The sequence below is a fragment of the Rattus norvegicus genome, chromosome 10 (genome assembly GCF_036323735.1).
Source record: "Rattus norvegicus strain BN/NHsdMcwi chromosome 10, GRCr8, whole genome shotgun sequence".
NCBI lineage: Eukaryota > Metazoa > Chordata > Mammalia > Rodentia > Muridae > Rattus > Rattus norvegicus.
This window is the reverse complement of record NC_086028.1, coordinates 82,959,321-82,978,319: the sequence shown is the minus strand read 5'-3', so window position 1 is coordinate 82,978,319 and position 18,999 is coordinate 82,959,321. Positions and strand designations below refer to the sequence as shown.

At 48.5% G+C, this 18,999-nt stretch overlaps 1 protein-coding gene and 1 long non-coding RNA gene across 12 annotated transcripts in view; one reads left to right on the top strand and one right to left on the bottom strand.

Annotated features, from left to right (window-relative positions):
- LOC134480864 (uncharacterized) overlaps nucleotides 1–17,412 on the top strand; it is a 30,194-nt gene extending 12,782 nt beyond the window's left edge. Inside the window, exon 2 of the long non-coding RNA XR_010055782.1 lies at nucleotides 567–17,412. This is a non-coding gene — a long non-coding RNA (uncharacterized LOC134480864). The remainder of the gene's footprint in view (nucleotides 1–566) is intronic.
- Nucleotides 1–18,999, bottom strand: part of Arhgap23 (Rho GTPase activating protein 23) — a 102,210-nt gene that overhangs the window by 14,911 nt on the left and 68,300 nt on the right. For all 11 annotated transcript variants that reach the window (XM_063270144.1, XM_063270145.1, XM_063270143.1 and 8 more), the window contains 3 exons: nucleotides 14,935–15,008; nucleotides 14,611–14,700; nucleotides 14,052–14,177 (listed from right to left, as the gene is read on the bottom strand). In XM_063270144.1, the coding sequence (XP_063126214.1) occupies nucleotides 14,052–14,177; nucleotides 14,611–14,700; nucleotides 14,935–15,008 (290 nt within the window). The remainder of the gene's footprint in view (nucleotides 1–14,051; nucleotides 14,178–14,610; nucleotides 14,701–14,934; nucleotides 15,009–18,999) is intronic.

The window sequence follows — 18,999 nt, the reverse complement described above, 5'->3', positions numbered from 1 at the left end:
GGTTACAAGCACTGGAGGCTCTTCCAGAAGAGCCAGGTTTGATTCCCAGCACCCACATGACAGCTCACAATCAGCTGTAACTCCAATTCCTGAGAAACTGGTGCCTTCTGGCCTCTGCAGGCACTGCACACACATGGTCAATGGACACTCGTGCAGGTAAACACATAAAATGTTTATACACATATGCAGAAATGTTGATTCTTTAGGAACTCATTAGACAAATCTGAGCTAGTCAACATACTCGGGGCTTGGCCCTCAACCTTAGAGAAGATCATTCTTCTAGAACATGCACGAATCATTCAAAAGCCAAATCTCCAGTGGCTCCTTGGCGTCTACACTGCACAGGCCAAGTCATCTTCTCACAGTGGAGTAAAATGAGAATGGGTGATGATTTTCTAAGAACTAACGCCCCTTCCAGAGTTCACACATGGAGAAACATGTTACTACGCAGAACTACATCACAGTAATAGCACTGCACATGAAACCCACGGAGAAACCCTAGCTGTCTATGCATCAGTCTGAATGGCATTTAGGTGTAGTCATTAAGAAAAGGTTTCTCTCTACAGAAGATGTTACGAGTGGGTGAAGACAGACCAGAGGATAGAAAAACGTATTTGCAGAGCTGATAAAGGATTCCTGTGTAAAATACAAAAGAACACTTGCACCGCAAAACAGGAGGATAAACGAAAATGGGCCAAAGACCTGAACATCAAGAAAGAAACCACAGATGACAAGTGAGCACAGGTGGGGACTGCAGCTGGGTGGTGAGCACAGGTGGGGACTGCAGCTGGGTGGTGAGCACAGGTGGGGACTGTAGCTGGGTGATGAGCACAGGTGGGGACTGCAGCTGGGTGGTGAGCACAGGTGGGGACTGTAGCTGGGTGATGAGCACAGGTGGGGACTGCAGCTGGGTGGTGAGCACAGGAGGTGGGGACTGCAGCTGGGTGGCAGAGCCCTTGCCTGGCACATGTGAGGCTGCAGGGTCAATCCCCATAGGCCAATGTGAATGAGGCTACTGGTGGGGACACCACAAGGACACACAAAGGAAAACCACACAGTACCACCACACAGCCGGTAGGAGGAGGACGATGATATCAGTTATATTGGACAACACCAATACTGACAAGAACTGAACGCGGCTGAGGGGTGGGGAGGCAGAGGTAGGTGGATCCCAAGCTTCTGAGAATCTGCAGAGTTTAAGGACAGATGGGGCTCCTCAATGAGACTTTGTATGAGAAAAAAGGAAAGAAAAGAGAACCCAAACAGAAACTTCAGCTTTCTTTCACTGCTGGAAGAGATGGCAAGCCACTCTGGATCACACCCATGATTGTTTGCTAAGCTAACAATACTCTTTTCCTGTGACCTTGCAGTCCTGGTCATGGGTGCCAAAATCATAAGTTCACACAGATAGATCTGCACATAGCTGTCTGTGAAACAGCTTGATTTGTAACAGCTGAGGCTCGAGGGCAACCACACTGTCTGCTGTGGTTTGCACAAATCCAAGGGCATCAAAGGCTTGGTGCCCAGGTGGCACTACCAGAAGGCACTTTAGGAGGTGGAGCCTTGTGGCCATACCCCAGAGGGGAGGGTGGGACCCAGCCTACCTTTCTCCCTCTTTCTCTGTGCTCCCAAGCTAATAAGGTGGACAGTTTTACTCCTCTCCGCTCCAGCTACAATCACAAAGTGATACCAGAGGCCAAATGCAACAGAGGCACTGACACACGGACCGGAGTCATTGGAACTGTGAGCCAAAATAAACTTCCCTCGACAAGAGACACCCTCAGGTGTCTCACTAAGTGACTGAGCTCTGACGCATAACTCTCAGGGGAGGAATGAATAAATGAGCCCCGATATACCCCGTGGGATATTATTTAATATCAGATGGAAGCAGGCTATGGTCAGGGATGGTGGTACATGCATGTAATCTCAGCACTAGGGTGACTGAGGCAGGAGGATCTGTGCGAATTCCCGGGCAAACATGGTCTACACATCAAGATCTTGTTTCAAAAGCAGACAAGCAAAACAACAATAACAACAACAACAACAACAACACCTATTTACTGGGTCATGGAAAGACACAAGGTGGGGGACTAGAGAGATGACTCAGCGGGTAAGAGCACTGACTGCTCTTCCAGAGGTCCTGAGTTCAATTCCCAGCAACCACATGGTGGCTCACAACCATCTGCAATGGGATCCGATGCCTCTTCTGGTGTGTCTGAAGACAGCGACAGTGTACTCACATATATAAAACAAATAATTCTAAGAAAAAAAAGACACAAGGGGACTAACTCACACCTCTGGAACCACTGCTGTGTCATCTGTGTTGCCAATGTCCACACTGCTTGACTTCAGCCCCATGATGTTGTGGAAAAGGCAAACCCCAGGTACAGTGTGAGGGGGAAGGTGAAGGCAGAGTGCACCTGACAGTTAGGGCTCTGGCGGCGATCTGTATGACACTACAGTGATGGACACATGTCATGATGTGTCTCTCCAGGCCCACAGAGCATACAGGAGTGAACTCTAATGTTAGCCATGACGTTAATTATGAATGCCAGTCGGTAGGATGAGCTGTCGGGTTCTTGGTGGTGCTGGGTGTAGAACCCAGGGCTGTGAACTGAGCTAGAGCCCGCCACACTCTAGGTGACTATGACCAGTTCTCTGTCATGGCAGAGGCTCTAGCTTGGGGGTATGTGGATAACGGTGAAGGGTCCATGTGGTGCGCTCGGGGGTGTTTCTGTAGCTTCTGCTCAATTCTGCTATGAATCTAAAACTCCCTTTAAATGTTTAGAAAAAACGTATTTGCTAAGAGGTAAAACAAACTAAGCAAAGTTGTGGCCTTGCGTCCGGGTGTCATGAAAGAGTGATGACAGTGATGTCAGGTGAGCTGAGGACCCTATTTACCAGCCAAGGTGGGACCCGGGAACCCCGAAGATGCAAGAGGTAAGGAAAAATCTCAAGTGGACAGAAATACAGAGCGAAGTAAAAAGACATCAGTTTTTCTTGTGGCGGTGGCTGAGACGGGGCCTTTCAATGTAGCCCAGGCTGGCCTCAATGTCACAGAGATTCCCCTACCTCAGCCTTTTGAGTGCCGGGGTACAGGCATGATTTACCAGACCATACCAAAGGTGTCTAAGCCAATGTTTTGCAAAAAGATAGGATTAGTGTAATCAGGGCAAGTGAAGATGGGTTGGAGAGATGGTTTAGTGGTGGAGAGCACTGGCTGCTCTTCCAGAGGTCCTGAGTTCAATTCCCAGCACTCAAATGGCAGCTAACACCCACTTGTAACTCTAGTTTCTGGAGAGCCAACCTCCTCTACAAACACGTTGTGCACGGACACAATCCAGTTACAACGATACATAAATACACATAAAATAAAAAACAGCGAATGACGACCAGCTGAGCTGTTCTGGGGAGGGGGCTCAGCTGGAGTAACATGCCAAAGTCCTGGGTTTGGTCTCCACGACACTATGAGCAGGAGGCAAGAGGATCAAGTTCAAGGTCCCTCTGAACTTGCTTAGCAAGTTGAAGGCCAGTCTGCTACCTGAGAGACAAAGGCTCAAAATACGAGGGCCTCCCAACCCTGGGAACAATTCCAGTCAGAGAGTCCCAGAAGGCTCTGTAAGTCAGAGAGCTGGACATTAACAGGCTGAATGTGGCCAGGCTGTAGTGGCACACACCTTTGATCCTAGCACTCAGGAGGCAGAGGCAGACATCTTTAAGGTCCAGGCCAGCCTGGTCCACAGAGTGAGTTCCGGGACAGCCAGGACCACACAGAGAAACCCTGTCTTGAAAGCACAACAAAACCTCCAACAAATGCAAGTGTGATTTGCAGGAGGCTCAGCTCCAGCCAGAAGCACAGGGCTCCACTCTTGGTGGCGGAAGCAGATGATGTCAGCTGAGACTAAGCTTGGAGTGTGATAGCCCTGAGCCTAAAATGGGTGGGTCAATCTCTGCAGCATTCACTGGGGCAGAACCTGAAACGCTGAACCTCCAGGGGTCTACTTCACACCCACAGCCCCATCCCTCTAGCAGCAAGAGTATCATTTAGGAAGCCTTAAAAGTTTCCACAGTCCTCTGCCTGCATAGATCTCTCTATCATGGCTAGGGCTCACCTAGGGATCTCAAGAGGGCTAGAAAAATCTGCCCATCCCACAGGCAGGAAAGCTAAGTGTGGTCCTAGAGGCCCCTGGCACACACAGAAGGGAGGCAGCTTACTCTGGGAAGAGCTTGTCCAACACAGACCCAACACCAGCATAAGCCTCGGAAAAGGCTGAACACAGGAACACTGCAGAGACCCCCGCTGCAGGGGACAGGAAGGTTCCATGTTCTGAGGACCCAGAAAGGGTTCCTCAGGTTTCCTTTCCACTCCTACTGTGCTCCCTGCCAAACTCCACATCCCCACTCTCTACAAACAAACAAACAAACAAACAAACAAACAAACAAACCTGGTCTTATCTAGTAGCCCTGGCTATATAGAAGAGGCTGGCCTCAAGCGTGCAGTGAATCTCCTCCTGCTTTGGTCTCTCAAGTGCTGTGATTACAGGCGTGAGCCACAACCACCCCCCCCCCAAGACATTTCAGAAAGATGTTTCTTTCTTACAACATGAGAACAGACCCCTGGGTGCACTGCCATTGCAAGGGAGCAGAGGGTTGGGTAGCAACGGGTGCTGCCTGCCTCTGCTTTGACGCCACTTTTAGCGGTGTTTATGTTCTATTGTGTGCACGAATTGTCCTACCTTTTATTCCTTTTCATACAGTCTTCTACTTTATATTTATTTGTACATTTCCATTCATTACTGGGCACTCTTTTTCCTTCCTTCTTCCTTCTTTCCTTTAGTAGTGTTTTGACTTTATTTTGTGTTTCAATTTTGTTGTTGGTTTTTGTTTGTTTTAAGACTGGGTTTCTCTGGCTATCCTGAAATTTGCTCTGTAGACCAGGCCTGCCTTGAACTCAGAAAGATCCTCCTGCTTTTGGCTCCCAAGTGCTGGGATTAAAGGAATGGGCCACCACCACGTGTATTTCAATTTTTTAAAAGCTATTTTTAATTTTTTTACTCTTCTTATATTTACCTAATTTTAATTAATTAATTTATTTAATGTGAGTACACTGTCACTCTCTTCAGACACATAGCAGAAGAGGGCATCGGATCCCATTACAGATGGTTGTGAGCCAACATGTGGTTGCTGGGAATTGAACTCAGGACCTCTGGAAGAGCAGCCAGTGCTCCTAACCACTGAGCCATCTCTCCTGACCCCACTTATCTAATTTTTAAAAACATTGTTATTGTGTATTGTGTATTGTGCAGTGTGTGTGTGCGCGCGTGTGAGATCAGAGAGTATTTTTTTTTTCGGAGCTGGGGACCGAACCCAGGGCCTTGCTCTTGCTAGGCAAGCGCTCTACCACTGAGCTAAATCCCCAACCCCAGAGAGTATTTTTGAGTCAGTTCTCTCCTTCCAAAGGATGCTAGGGATTGAACCCGGGTCCTCGGGCTCAGCAGCAGGCATTTTACAAAACTGAGCCAGTCCACTGGTCCTGAGTTTAAACTTTCTCAAAATGGAGAAATCCTTTTTTTTTCTTTTTCCACTTTTTCTAATTTTTTTCTAATGCATTTTCTCTATTCCGTTTCTTCTTTTCCTCTCATTTATTTAACCTTGCTTGTTCTCCATTTCCCCTCCCTGCCTCTTTCTTTATCTCTTACTCTCTCTACAGCTGCCTGAGAGAACTTTAACTTCCTAACACCTCTGCACGGTCTACAGTCATTAACAAACTAACAAAGGTGCCCTTTCCTCACTCATGCTGTTGCTTTTACAGTAGTTTTGTTTCCTCCTCTCTGAGTGGTGCTAGGGATGGAGGCCTCTGGAGCAGGCAGACTGCTCAGTCAGCCAATCTCCAGATACCACAGCAGAGAGAGAAATGGAGAGCCGTGAAGAGGCTCCAACGGGGCTCCTCCAAAGGCAGAGATGCTTTAAGAGATGGAGGGACAGCTCAGTGGTTGAGGGCACTGGCTGCTCTTGCAAAGGACCTGGTTCAATTCCCAGCACCCTCATGGCAGCTCACACCCCTGTAATTCTAGTTCCAGAAGATCCCATATCCTCTGCAGGTATGTGGTGCACACATACATACCTGGGGGGGGGAAAACATACACATTCTATGCATTATGTATCTATCTCTCTATCCATCTACCTACCTACCTATGATACTGTAATAGTAAAATCCTAGATGACGATGTCAAAAGCTTACTAGTAAAAAGACTCAGTTATGGGGTTGGGGATTTAGCTCAGTGGTAGAGCACTTGCCTAGCAAGCACAAGGCCCTGGGTTCGGTCCTCAGCTCCGGAAAAAAAAAGACTCAGTTATTTAAAACAGGACACAAAGACAGGCAAAATCAAGTTAGGATCTGGGGAGGAAAATCAGCAAAGCAGAGGAAAAGGTCAGCAAAGACAGATGTGCGGAAAAAATAGAAATGTTGGAAATGAAAAACTCAATGAATGCAATAAAAGAACAGAGCAGAAAGCACAGCCGATGGACGCTGATGGAGCGGAGAAGACGTGTCAGGGATGCAGGGTGGGCTAGCTAGTTTTATGTCAGCAGACACAAACCAGAGGGGTTCTCAACTGAGAACGTGTCTGCATAGGCTGGCCTGTAGGCAAGTCTGCTGGGCGTTTTCTTGGTTAATGATTGATGGGGGATGGCCCAGCCCACTGTGGTGGCCCCACTCCTGGTTGATGGCCCTGGCTTGTTTGGGAAAGCAAAGCAGGAGGAGCAAGTCAGTAAGCAGCACTCCTCCTGGCTTCAGCTCCAGAACCTGGGCTCTTGCTCTGACTTCTTTTGATAACCACTGTGGTGTGGAAATGTCAACAAAACCCCCACCCGGAGTTAGCCAAGGTGTTTCATCACAGCTGGACGCAGACAGAGGACTGGTGGCCAAAACACAACAGTGTAACAACACAGGGAAAAAAACATGAGCTTGGCCACAATGACTGGGAACTCTGATGTAGGATCAGGAGACCACGCCTGAGCATCACAGGCTGGACGGAGCTGAGATTAGACTGAAAGGCACACAGACTCTGAATACAGCAGAAAAATGCCAAGGCTAGAGACAGACAGACACCTAAAGGGAGCCCCAAACAAGCACAAAGAAGAATCTCCTCAAGACCGATTACAGGCAAGGTGGAAAAATAAAAAGAAACACTTTTACACAGGCAGATCCATCGGAAAAACACCAGCTGGCCACAGCCAAGCATGGAGGGAGCCTCTCGGGCCTGGACGTCTGTAACTAACTGCTGACAGGGCCCAGGAGAGCTACGGCTTGAAACTGACAGAAAAGTAAGAGCATTTCAAGATGAACACAAACTAAAGCGGTCCTCAAGCCAGCGCTGCAGGAAAGGTTTACAGGAGTAAGTCTCAGCCAGGAGAACACATGAAAGGCTACATCTCACCAGGAAGAGCTAGGCAGACATCCAGGACGATAAAAAAAAGCCCTTGGTGCTAACAGGGGAGAGAGAACAGGACAAACAATAATCCAGGCAACTCAATGACAGCAATTACCAAATACCACTCAGTTATGGCCATTCATGTAAATGACCTCAGCCCATCAGTAAAGACACACAGCTAAGCTGCTGGCTGGATTAAAAAAAATCAATTGTGCTGGAAAGATGGCTCAGTGGTTAAGAGCACTGACTGCAGGGTTGGGGATTTAGCTCAGTGGTAGAGCACTTGCCTAGCAAGCACAAGGCCCTGGGTTCAGTCCCCAGCTCCGAAAAAAAAAAAAAGCACTGACTGCTCTCCCAGAAGTCCTGAGTTCAAATCCCAGCAACCACATGGTGGCTCACAAACATCTGTAATGGGATCCCATGCCCTCTTCTGGTGGTGTTTGAAGATAGCTACAAGTGTACTCATATACATAGAATAAATAAATCTTTTGAAAAAAATTAATCTTCACCAAAGGTTACCACACAGACTGAGAGTCTAGGATAGAACTCAGTCTGTCAACCAAATAGAAGATGGACACAAGCCGGTGTAGCAATTCTATGTAATCAGTAAACTTCGAAACACAATGAGAAGAAATAAAATGTTGCACACAGTTAAAGGAACAGGCTGGGTTAGTGGCTCGGTTGACCCAGTGCTTATCCAGCATGCAGCAGTCTCTGAATTCATTATTCAGCATGAGGGGAAAAGTCACTACCATTGGGTCAGAGGCATTAATAATAAAAAATTGAGCTGAGGACATAGCTCAGTTGGTAGGGTGCTTGCCTAGCATCCACAAGGTTCTAGGTTGATAACAACCACCACAGAAACAAGACATTTAGTACACATTTAAATTCGATGTCACCTTGGCTACATAGTGAGTTTAAGGGCAGCCTGGGCTACACTTTCAAGGGATCCAACACTCTCTTCTGGCCTCTGTGGACACCAGGCGCAAAACAGTGCACAGACATGCATGCAGGCATAACCCTCCCCCCCACCACAGACAAAATTAATTTAAAAAATGATTGTAGAGAGAACCTCTTGTTTACTGTGTGGAAGCATTACCTGTCAATAAAAATCAATGGCCAATTAGCAAAAGGCAGGAAATAAGAGGTGGGACATCCTGAAGAGAGAGAGGAACTTTGGGAGTTAGTCAGGTGCAGGAAGATTCACCACTTGGACTTATGAGAAATAACTAACCAGCCATGTAGCAGACAAAGAATAAAATAAGTGGGTTATACGAGTTATAAGCAGTCACAGAACAAGCCCGAGAGCCATGGCCTGTGAATAAAGAACCCTCCAAGTGATTTTCCAGGAAATCGGGGGGCAGGTGGAAAAGCCCAAGGTTACAGAAGGTCTACACTGGGAGTCCTGGACAAACCAGCCCTAAGAGAGATGACACGTGTGTGTGCATGTGTACGTCTGTTTCTATGTCTGTAAAAGAGACACTCAGGAGCACAGTAAGCATAGTGGACAGTCCCAATACAACAGAACTTAAATGCTCTGCTCAAATCTACATAATGTATCCAAAATAAAGATAAACAAGGAGGGGCTGGACACATAGGTCCTCAGTAAACACTTGTTGCTCTCCAGAGGACTTGGTTTTGTCTCCCAGCACCCATGTTGGGCAGGTCACAACCACCTAAACTCCAGCGGATCCTACACCTGCTTCAGGCCTCCATGAGTGCTATAGGCACATACGTACATACATACACACACAGAGACACACACATACATAGACGCACACACACAGACATACATACATAAACACACACATACACAGACACACATGCACACATAGGCATACACACATACATAGGCATACACACATACATAGACACACATACATACATAGACACACACACATACATACACACACACACAACACACACACATATACATATACATTACTTAAAAAAAGAAAATCTAGCAAGGTGTGGTGTCTTTTACTCCAGCACTCAAGAGGCAGACACAGGCAGGTTTGTGAGTCTGAGGCTGAGGCTATCCTGGTCTACATACTGAGCTCCAGTCTAGCCAGGCTACATAGGGAAACTCTATCTCAAAAAAATATTTTGTTTCCACTACACCACAGGTAAGCAGAGTATTTATTCCAACAGATACGGCAAACATTCTTCTCATGGGGTCTCTCCAAAACAGACTACATTCTAGGCACAAAGCAAGTCTTCACAAATACAAAAGATTCAAAATAATTTCGCCTACCTTACTAAATCAAAACGCTAAAAGTTGAAATCAACAGTGAAAGAGACCACATGGGTCCTTGGAGACCGAGGGATGACACTGTGGAATGACTGGTGAGGAAATGGGCGGGGCTTTAAGGAAAAGCTTACAGCAATCATCAGCTTTTCACTGAAATCAGAGAGTGCCAGGTGGCGGTGGTGCATGAGGCCAGGCTAGTCTATAGTGAGTTCCAGAACAAGGACAGCTAGAGTCACACACACAAAACCTGTCTCGAAAAACAAAACCAGACCAACAAAACAAAAACCAATCAGGCTGAAGCAGTCATAAAGTGCCTGCCGCACTTCTGCCAAATTCTGCTGAACTTTTCAAGAGCTCACAGCACTTCTGAAGCTTCCCGGAAGTTCGCTACTGAGGTCGCTCTACAAAGTCAGTACTATCCTGAGGCCAAACTAGGCAAGAGTCCAACAGAGAACAAAACTGCAGAGCAGTCTCCTGATTAGCAGGGACGCAAGAGTTATCAACACATACTTGCAGGCCAGACTCAAGAATACATTACGGTCATCACGCGCCATGACCAAGGTGGTTTCATCCAGGTGTGCAAGGTTAAATGTGTGCAAATCAATAAATGTAATGTAGCGTGGAAATGTATATCAAGGACAATGATGTGATCACCTCGACAGACACAGAGAAGCTCAAGGTCCTTCAAGAGCACAGCACAGACCACACTAGGATCAGAAGGAACACACATCGACACGGTAAGTCCACATGTGACAGACGTAAAGCCAACATTATACTAACAGAGGGACACTGAAGGGGGCGTCACAATACCCAACCTCAGGCTGTGCCCGGTGGGACAGGATGGCGGACCCGAGGGCCAATGTGCTGCACACCTATCTCTAATCCCAGCACTCAGGCCAGAGGATCAGGAGTTCAAGGCCAGACGTGGGGAGGGAGAAGAATAACAGGTGCTGGTGAGGGTGTGGGGAACGAGGAACACTTGCTGCCAGTTGGGATATAGACCTGGTGCTGCCATTACAGAAGTCAGTATGGAGGTTCCTCAAAAACTAAAAACAAAACGATATGCCTAGCCATGTTCACAGCTCAATCAAAATCATGACATCTGCCAGAAAATGACGGACATCTTTATGTTAGGGCAGATTCAGAGGACACTTACTTCATGGTTTTTCACATCCATAAAAAGAGGAAGGGGCCGTGTTCGGGGAGGAAGAGACAGTAACTGACCTGACGGGGAGCTTAGAAGGGAGGGAAAGGGATACTCAGACGGAGGAAGGAGACCAGCAAGGGCATGGGAGCCGCTGGGAGGACCCAGTGGGCAAGCCAGGTAGCCTGAGTTCAAGCCCCAGGACCCGCACTAAGCAGAAGAGAACCAACTCCAGAGCTGTCTCTGATCTCCAGCACCCACAGGGTGTGCACCCCCACTATGCACATACATACTACTGCTAGTAAATAAAGGGGGGGTGCAGAGAGGACAGAGGAACGGCGCGGAAGCTGGCTAAACAGTGACCGTACTTATGAAAATGTTACAATGAAACCCATTACTTTGTATACTAGCTCAAATTTTTAAAAAGACAGCTAGGGGGTTGGGGATTTAGCTCAGTGGTAGAGCGCTTGCCTAGGAAGCGCAAGGCCCTGGGTTCGGTCCCCAGCTCCGAAAAAAAGAACCAAAAAAAAAAAAAAAAAAAAAAAAAAGACAGCTAGAAGGAATGTGGGAAGTAGCTATATGTATAAAATATAGGTAACAGCCAGGCACAGCAGCAGTCTTCAGAGGCAGGTGGATCTCTATGAGTTCAAGTCAGCTTGGCTTACATAGAAAATCCTAGGCCAGAGTTATCTAGTGGGACCCTACCTCAAAATAAATATCAAACACACACACACACACACACACACACACTATATATATATATATATATAATATAATATATATAATATATATTTCCTTAGAAAGAGACCAAAAGTCACATAAAGGAAAATAAAACCCTGACTAAAGACTAGTACATTTGCTGAAGTAATTGTTCATGCTCCACCCACAAGGTATCCCAGGCCTGACCCTTCACTGCATTAAACATCCCCAGTTTGAGGAGAATATAACATACAGCACGTTACTACAACTGCCGTAAAATGTGGAGAAAGGAGAAAATGGCCGAATGTAACTGAGTGGGTCTCAGTCTACCACCAGGGCTCTCCTCAGACTCTGGAGTCTGGCTGGCCTTGACCCCGCTCTTCCTGCCTGGCACAGCCTATTACCTAATGTCATTGTTGAGGAGACAGCCTGGGACCAAGGGCCAGAGGCCAGCAATGGCACCAAATACCCTCCAACACATGGGACAGCACTGTCAGGGTTGTGTCTCTGTGCAAGAACACTGCATAGCACGCCCAGTGAACGCCCTGGGCACCATCCCTAACGTGGGAAAGAAAAGTGCCAAGGCTGAGAAGTTTCAGAGCCCGACATGCATGGAATCAGTGGCTTACCCTCCACCCTGGGCCCTGGGTGCCAGCTGACATGAGCAGCACAGCAGGGTTGCCATTCATTCCCTCTACCTCAAGATGTCTGGTCTTGTGACAGGAACTACCGTGGGAAGCCATTTTGGCTGAAATCCCAGGAGGAATTAATGTTATCTGCTAATTCCAATGGCCGTTGTCTGGCCAGGGCTGACTTCAGTCTATACCATCCACCCCTGCCTGGCTCTGCTGCTCCTACAGAGACCCCCAGGCTCTTAGAAGGTCTGGCCCAAGGGTCTGCAGAGGATGGAGCCTACCTACTCAGAGTTAAAGATGTCTCCAGCCTGGGAGGCTGAGAGTGGAAATTCACCGGCTCAGCGGTTAGTCAGGAGTGAATCCCTGCAGGAAAGCCCCGCCTGCCTAGGCTCAGCAGGTCACTCATTCGCTGACTCAGTCGCTTAGCAAACACAGTGTTCACCACCCACACGCTAGGCCATGCATCTAGACTGACATGGCCCCTGCCCTACTGAGGGGCAGACACTGCCTCCAGGGAGGCTCACTTGCTATGGGCTTGCTTTCTTCCCAAGGGCTACTGTTCAAGGAACTCTTGTGTTGACCACAGGCTGAGGCTTCCAACAACTTCTCCAAATTCACACAGTAGAGAACAGGCCATGATGCTCTTTCCTGCAGCCAGACCCCTGACATGGGGTGAGAGAACAGGTGAGCAGGCCAGAGTCAGTGTCCGGGCCCAGCAGCTGCCCTCTGGGAAGTCAGCTCTGAGTAGACGGGCCTGGTTAAAATCCTGGCGATGCCATTTTCTGGTTGTGACCTTGCACAGGTCATCCCCTCTCTGAGCACCTGTTTCCCTCCTCTATAAGTAAGTGGTGACAAGACTCAGTTTTTCTTCCCTAAGGTGTCCGAAAAGGGGAGGGCCACAGCTCCCTCTGGTGACCAAAGGCTAACCTTATTCCCTCTGCAGGAGGAAGCCTGTTTATGTATAGGCATAAAATTTATAAATTTATAAATGTGCAATATTTTAAATTTTAGATAACAAACATTAACATTGTCATTTCATAAAATGAATTAGACACTAGAGATATTCCTCTGTAGTTAAGGGTCTGGGTCCACACTGTGTGGCTGTCACAGAAGGTAAGTGGGAAATCTGAAGATGCATAAAAATTATCCTGCAACCCCTAAGCCAGTGGTTCTCAAGCTGCATGACACAGAGACCTTTAATACTGTCCTCATGTCGAAGTGACCCCAACCATAACATTTTGATCTACTTCACAACTGTAATTTTCTTATTGTTGTGAACTGTAACATTAATATCCGTGTTTTATGATGCTCTTAGGCAATCTCTGTGAATGGTGACCTACAACTTGAGAAACAGTGCCCAAGAATTGCCTTTTGAGTGGGCTTCAGAAGATAGTGCCCTCTAGCGCCCTCTGCTGGTGGTTTCTTCATTCTTCCTAGACAAAAGCCAAGACTCATTAGAGCTTCCAGGAGTCAGAAGGGAGGTGAAGCAGTGGCTTGCACCAGAGCATCATGGAGGATGTGGCCTTGGTTCCTGTTCCATGTCCTGTACCTCCTGTGCTCCCTGACCTGACCTGTGGCTGTTGGGGAACAGGCCTCTGATGCCCAAGTCACAGTTCTGCAGGCCACCTCCCCTAAACAGCCTACTGAGGACCCTCTGCATCAGTCTCCAGCCCCATGGTCCTATCCCTGCTTCTCCTCCCTGACTCCTCGTCCAGTCTTGTTCCTCTTGTTGCCTTGATGGCAGCCTGTCACTGCTGAAAACCATGTAGCCCCCTAGTGGTGTCCTCTCTGGCTACTGGTGCTGTTGCAAGCATCCTGGGGCACAGAGGCGGGCAGGAGCAGAGCCTGGCCCCAGGCGTCCGGTGTACAGACATGCAATGGGCACTTACATGCTGGATTAGTGTCTCCACGATCTTGTAGCGGTCCGGCATGTGCGTTACCATGTCTGTCATGTTGTCTTCAGATGTCCTTACCAACGTCGGCCCAAAGACCAGAGCCAGGTTCCGGGGCTCCATCTGGGTTGGGGACGGGGGAAATCCTGGGATCAATGCTTTGAGCATGACCTCCAATTCCCTTCTCTCCTTCCTCTCTCCAGGTCACTGAGGCCACCATCCCCAACTCTGACATGTCCTTAGATTAGGGGATGAACATCTCACGTGGGCACAAAGAGGTTTGCTGAACAGAGTTCTAGCATGCCCACTGCTCACCTCACAGGCCCATCGAGGGTAGCCCCAAGAGGTTAGTAATAGCTGCGGGGATCCTACATGGCCCCCAGAACACAGGAGCTGGCTCTGTGAGGGAATAGCTCTGTGGACAGCTGCACTGGCCAGTGTGCTAGGAATAGGACCCTTAGGAAGAGGGAGGGCTCACAGGGCCTCGATCGTGCATAGGAAGCACCCATCCCAGTGCAGCCTGTGCCCCCCAAATTCCATAGCGAGCAGCACACACCTTGTTTTTCTCTGAGTGGTCAGCAATGGTCTTGAGATGGCCCACGAGGAATTTAAGTGTTTCATAGTAGTGTCCTGGGAGATCCCGGATCTAAGGGACAAGAGGAAGGAAAAGGGATCAGGTTATGGTAATCTCTCCAATAAGCCTCCACATATGCTAAAGAGATTCCCACTGTCCTACTGCAGGGAGCTAAAATCCACCTTCCCGCTCCCTTCCTTGACACAGATGGGAAACTGAGACTATTGGTAGGGAGAGACTTCTTTGAAGCCTCTGTGAGAATGGAACCCAGCTGCCTCTCCTGCCTGACAGTGCTTCATTCCTCACCAGCTTCCTCAGGGTCTTCATCCTCTCTCTGGAATCTTCTATCCGATTGGCCTCGATGAAGTCATTGTATTTGTCTAGAACACAGGAGAGATCCTCAGTGGTGGGAGGCAACTCATTCCCCACCCTTGGGAGCTGAGGGTCCCAGCCAGGAAGGGAAGACATTGATGCAGCCTGGGTGTTCACATGGGATGAAAACCAGAGCTTTGTGCTGTTCCCTGAAAAGGGTCCCCAATGTCCCCTACTTTTGTCTCTAGGTTAAGGATCCCAAGGCTTAGTAGGTCGGAAAAAAAAAAAGAGGAGCCTCAGACTCCTCACCTGCCCCACCAGTTCCCTGAGGGTCCTAAAGATGTCACCAGGGAACTTTAATACTGAAGGTAATAAGCCCCTTTCCCCGCTCTCCTTGGGCCTACAGCCTCCATCAGGTTAGCTGGGGTAACCTCAGCAAACAGGAGCTTTATGTGACCAGGTCCTCAGTCCACCCTCAGCACCCCAAGATATAAAGCAAAGTTCATCCAGTCGAGCCATGTACAAGGACTGCCAAGATTACGGTTTAGGGCTGGGCAATGGCCCAGCGGGTGAAGAGCATGAGGACCTGAACTCAGATTCACAGCATCACATAACGAGCTTTGCTGTGGCAGCCCTGTCACCCCAGGACTGGGAGAGGAGACAGGAAGACCCCTGGATCTCACTGGCAATTTAGTCCAGCTACCTGGCAAGCCCTGGATTCATTGAGAGACCCTGACTCAGAAAAGAAAATGGAGTGATACTTGAAGATACGGAATGTCAACAGTTGGCTCTTGAGGATGTACACGGGGCAGTGGGAAGGCCTGAGGGTCCCACAGGACAAGGGCTGTGTTGAAGGATGCAGGCTTTCCTGAATGCCTGAGAGAGACCAGTGAGAGAGCAACCATCTGGACCTCATGCCACACAAGCTCCTTTAGGTGTACGACAGAGTCTAATATGTAAATTGAAATACCAAAGGCGAGGGCCTGTGTGCTGACTCTGTCTAAAGGCGCTTGCTGCCAAGTCTAACAACCCCAGGGTCCCACAGAGCAGAAGAGGAAAACTGAATCCTGCAAGCTGTCCTTTGACCTCTGCATAAATGACTTGGGATGTCTGTGCACTTCCCTCCAACTAACTAACTAGCTAGCTAGCTAACTAACTAACTGTAAGAGACCAAAGGCAAGCCGGGCATGCTGGCTCGTGCCTATAATCTCAGCACTCAGGAGGCTGAGGCAGGAGGATTGTTTCAAGTATGAAGTACACTGGGGAGGATAGCAAGACCTTGTCTAAGAAAGAAATAGAAAGGGGGGGGTGGCTCGGCAAATAACTGCAAGATCAGCAAAGCTCAGTGTGAATCATATACAAAATTCATTCCCACAAATCAAGAGCAAAGAATAAAAATATAGGTGCATAGTATGAACCACAGAGGAAATGGACAGAGCTGTAGAGAGAGGATCTTGTCTATGGATGCATCACCTGTCAATTAAACACCTATGGCCTATAGGAAAGGGCACAGTAGAAGGTGGGACATCCGGGAGGCAGAAAGCATTCTGGGATAGAGCGAGGAGTGGGAGATTTGCCCTGGAAGATGTAACACATGGTACTAGGCACAGGCGACCAGCCACGTGGCAGAATGTAGGTTAGAGTGAATGGGCTATACTAAGTTATGGGCTACGCAGAGTCGTCGAAGTTTCTGTAAATACATGTTGAGTCTGAGTTTTATTTCTGGGAGCATGGGGCTGGGAGGAAGAACGTCCTAACTTCTACACAGAGCCAATAAACTAACATGCTGGCAGTAGGCCGGGATGGAGACTTCTCAGAAGCCTGCGGCAGCTCCTTGTAGAGGGTGTCTGGGACCCTGAGAAGCAAAAGACACATCCCTCCAGGGGACCCGCCGTCTGAAATAAGAACGGGCCTGCAGTAGGCCAGGATGGAGACATCTCAGCCTACTGCTGGCAGTCCTTGTCATCGTATGTTGTCCCCAGCACTAACAGAAAGAGGTTTACTCTCCCTAGAAATGAGGGTGATACACTGAAACAATGACGAGCTACCACCCCCACCCCCCACCCCCACTGATCAGCCAAAGCCTCAAACACTAGTGACTAAGCTGCAGCTGCCGTCCACCGGCTGAGTGGATGTCCAGAAGAGAAGAAAAGTAACAAACAAGGTGTGGTGGTGGAATTCCAGATACTCGGGAGGCAGAGGCAGGAGACAACCAGACGTTCAAAGCCAGTCTGAATAACTCAGTGTCTCAAATGAAATACTAAATGAGTGGAGAGATGGCTCAGTGGTTAAAAGCAGTTGTTGCTCTTACAGAGGACCTGAGTTCAATTCTCGTGGCACACAACCATCTGTAACTCTAGTTCCAGGGCATCCAATGCCCTCTTCTAACCTCCGTAGGCACCAAGCATAGACACACATGCCCGCAGAACACCCCTACGTGCAAAATAAAATAAATAAGTCAAAAGAAAAGAGTGAACCAAAATAAAGCTGATGAGCTGGCTTAGCAGATAAAGAAAGCATCCACTACCAAGCCTGAGGACCAGAGATCAGTCCCTGAGACCAACAGGTTGGAAGGAAAGAGCCTCCATATATGGCGCATGCACCCCTGCCCCACCTCCCACAAAGTAAATAAAACATGAAGAATGAAAATAAGCCAGGCGGTGGTGGTGCACACCTCTAATCCCAGCACTCAGGGGGGTCTGTGAGTTCGAGGCCAGCCTGGTCTACAGAGCAAGTTGCAGGACAGCCAGGGCTACACAGAGAGACCTTGTCTCAAAAAACTGTGCACACGCGCGCGCGCGCACACACACACACACACACACACACCAAGTAGTGTATGACATATATGTAAAACAACAAGAGTGAATGGCACTCTAGGGAAAAGGTGACAGAGACATACATGCTTGTGTGAATATGAACTAATTCAGCCTCCTCCATGCACAAGCCACAGCAGCCCTTGCAGACCTACCACTCCACAGGTAAGTGAGCAGGTCCGGGCTCTAAGGACAGATTCAAGGAGGGACACTGCAGTTTTAGCCGATCTACATTCCCATCCGTGGAGGAGCAGTTTTAAAGAATATGGGCTAGAGACGTGACTGTTTCTCTCAGTGAAGCTGCAGCCTGCTCACAATGGCTTTGCAGACACAAATCTATGCCTCTTGCCTGTCTGTGTTGGCAATTCCATGCCAGGGGCTTGAAGTAAGTCATGGTGAGAGTATTCACACCCCGGGACTCTTTCTCCTGCAGAGCCACTTGTCAACACTCATCAGCACAGCACGGAGCTCGTCACCCCACCCTGGGTTGGTCTGGGTGTCTCACTCACCGCCTCACAGCGTAAAGGTTAGGAAAGGAACACAGCAGATTGGCGGAACTGCTTTGTCTGCTTGCGATGTTTACTTTATGTTGAACTTTGAGACAGGGTCTCTCCACGTAGCCCTGGCTGTCCTGGAACTCTATGTAGCCCAGGCTATCCTCCAACTCACAGAGATCCACCTTCCTCTGCCTTCCCAGTGCTGGGATTAAAGGTATACGCCACTATAATCTACTTGCAATTTTGTTTTATAGCTCTCTATGTAGCCCAGGCTGGCCTCAAAAGTATCGTCCTCCTGCTACAGCCTCCTGAGTGCTAGGATTGAAGGCATGCACTGCTACACTTGCTCAAACTGATAATAACAGGCTAGAGATGGGTTTCTGGCCAGAAGCCTGTGCCACACAAAGGCTGGGTGACCTTAGCAAGTCACTTTACCCCTCTGACTCCTGTGTTTCGGCCCATGAAGGAGTTTGAAAATAGTGCCTGCTTAGGGATGTGTTACAAGGGGCGGTGCTAGGCTTCAGAGACTGCTCAGAGCATGGCCATGACCTCAGCGAGGGAGGGCAGAGTCAAGACAGATGGACAGGCTCGGTATTTCACATACACAGATTTCTTTGGTGTTTTTAAATATAAAATAACAACTCAAAAGTAAAACCAACTATCCAGATAGATAGAGGAGGGAGAGGGGAGAGAGAGAGAGAGAGAGAGAGGGGAGAGAGAGAGAGAGAGAGGGGAGAGAGAGAGAGAGA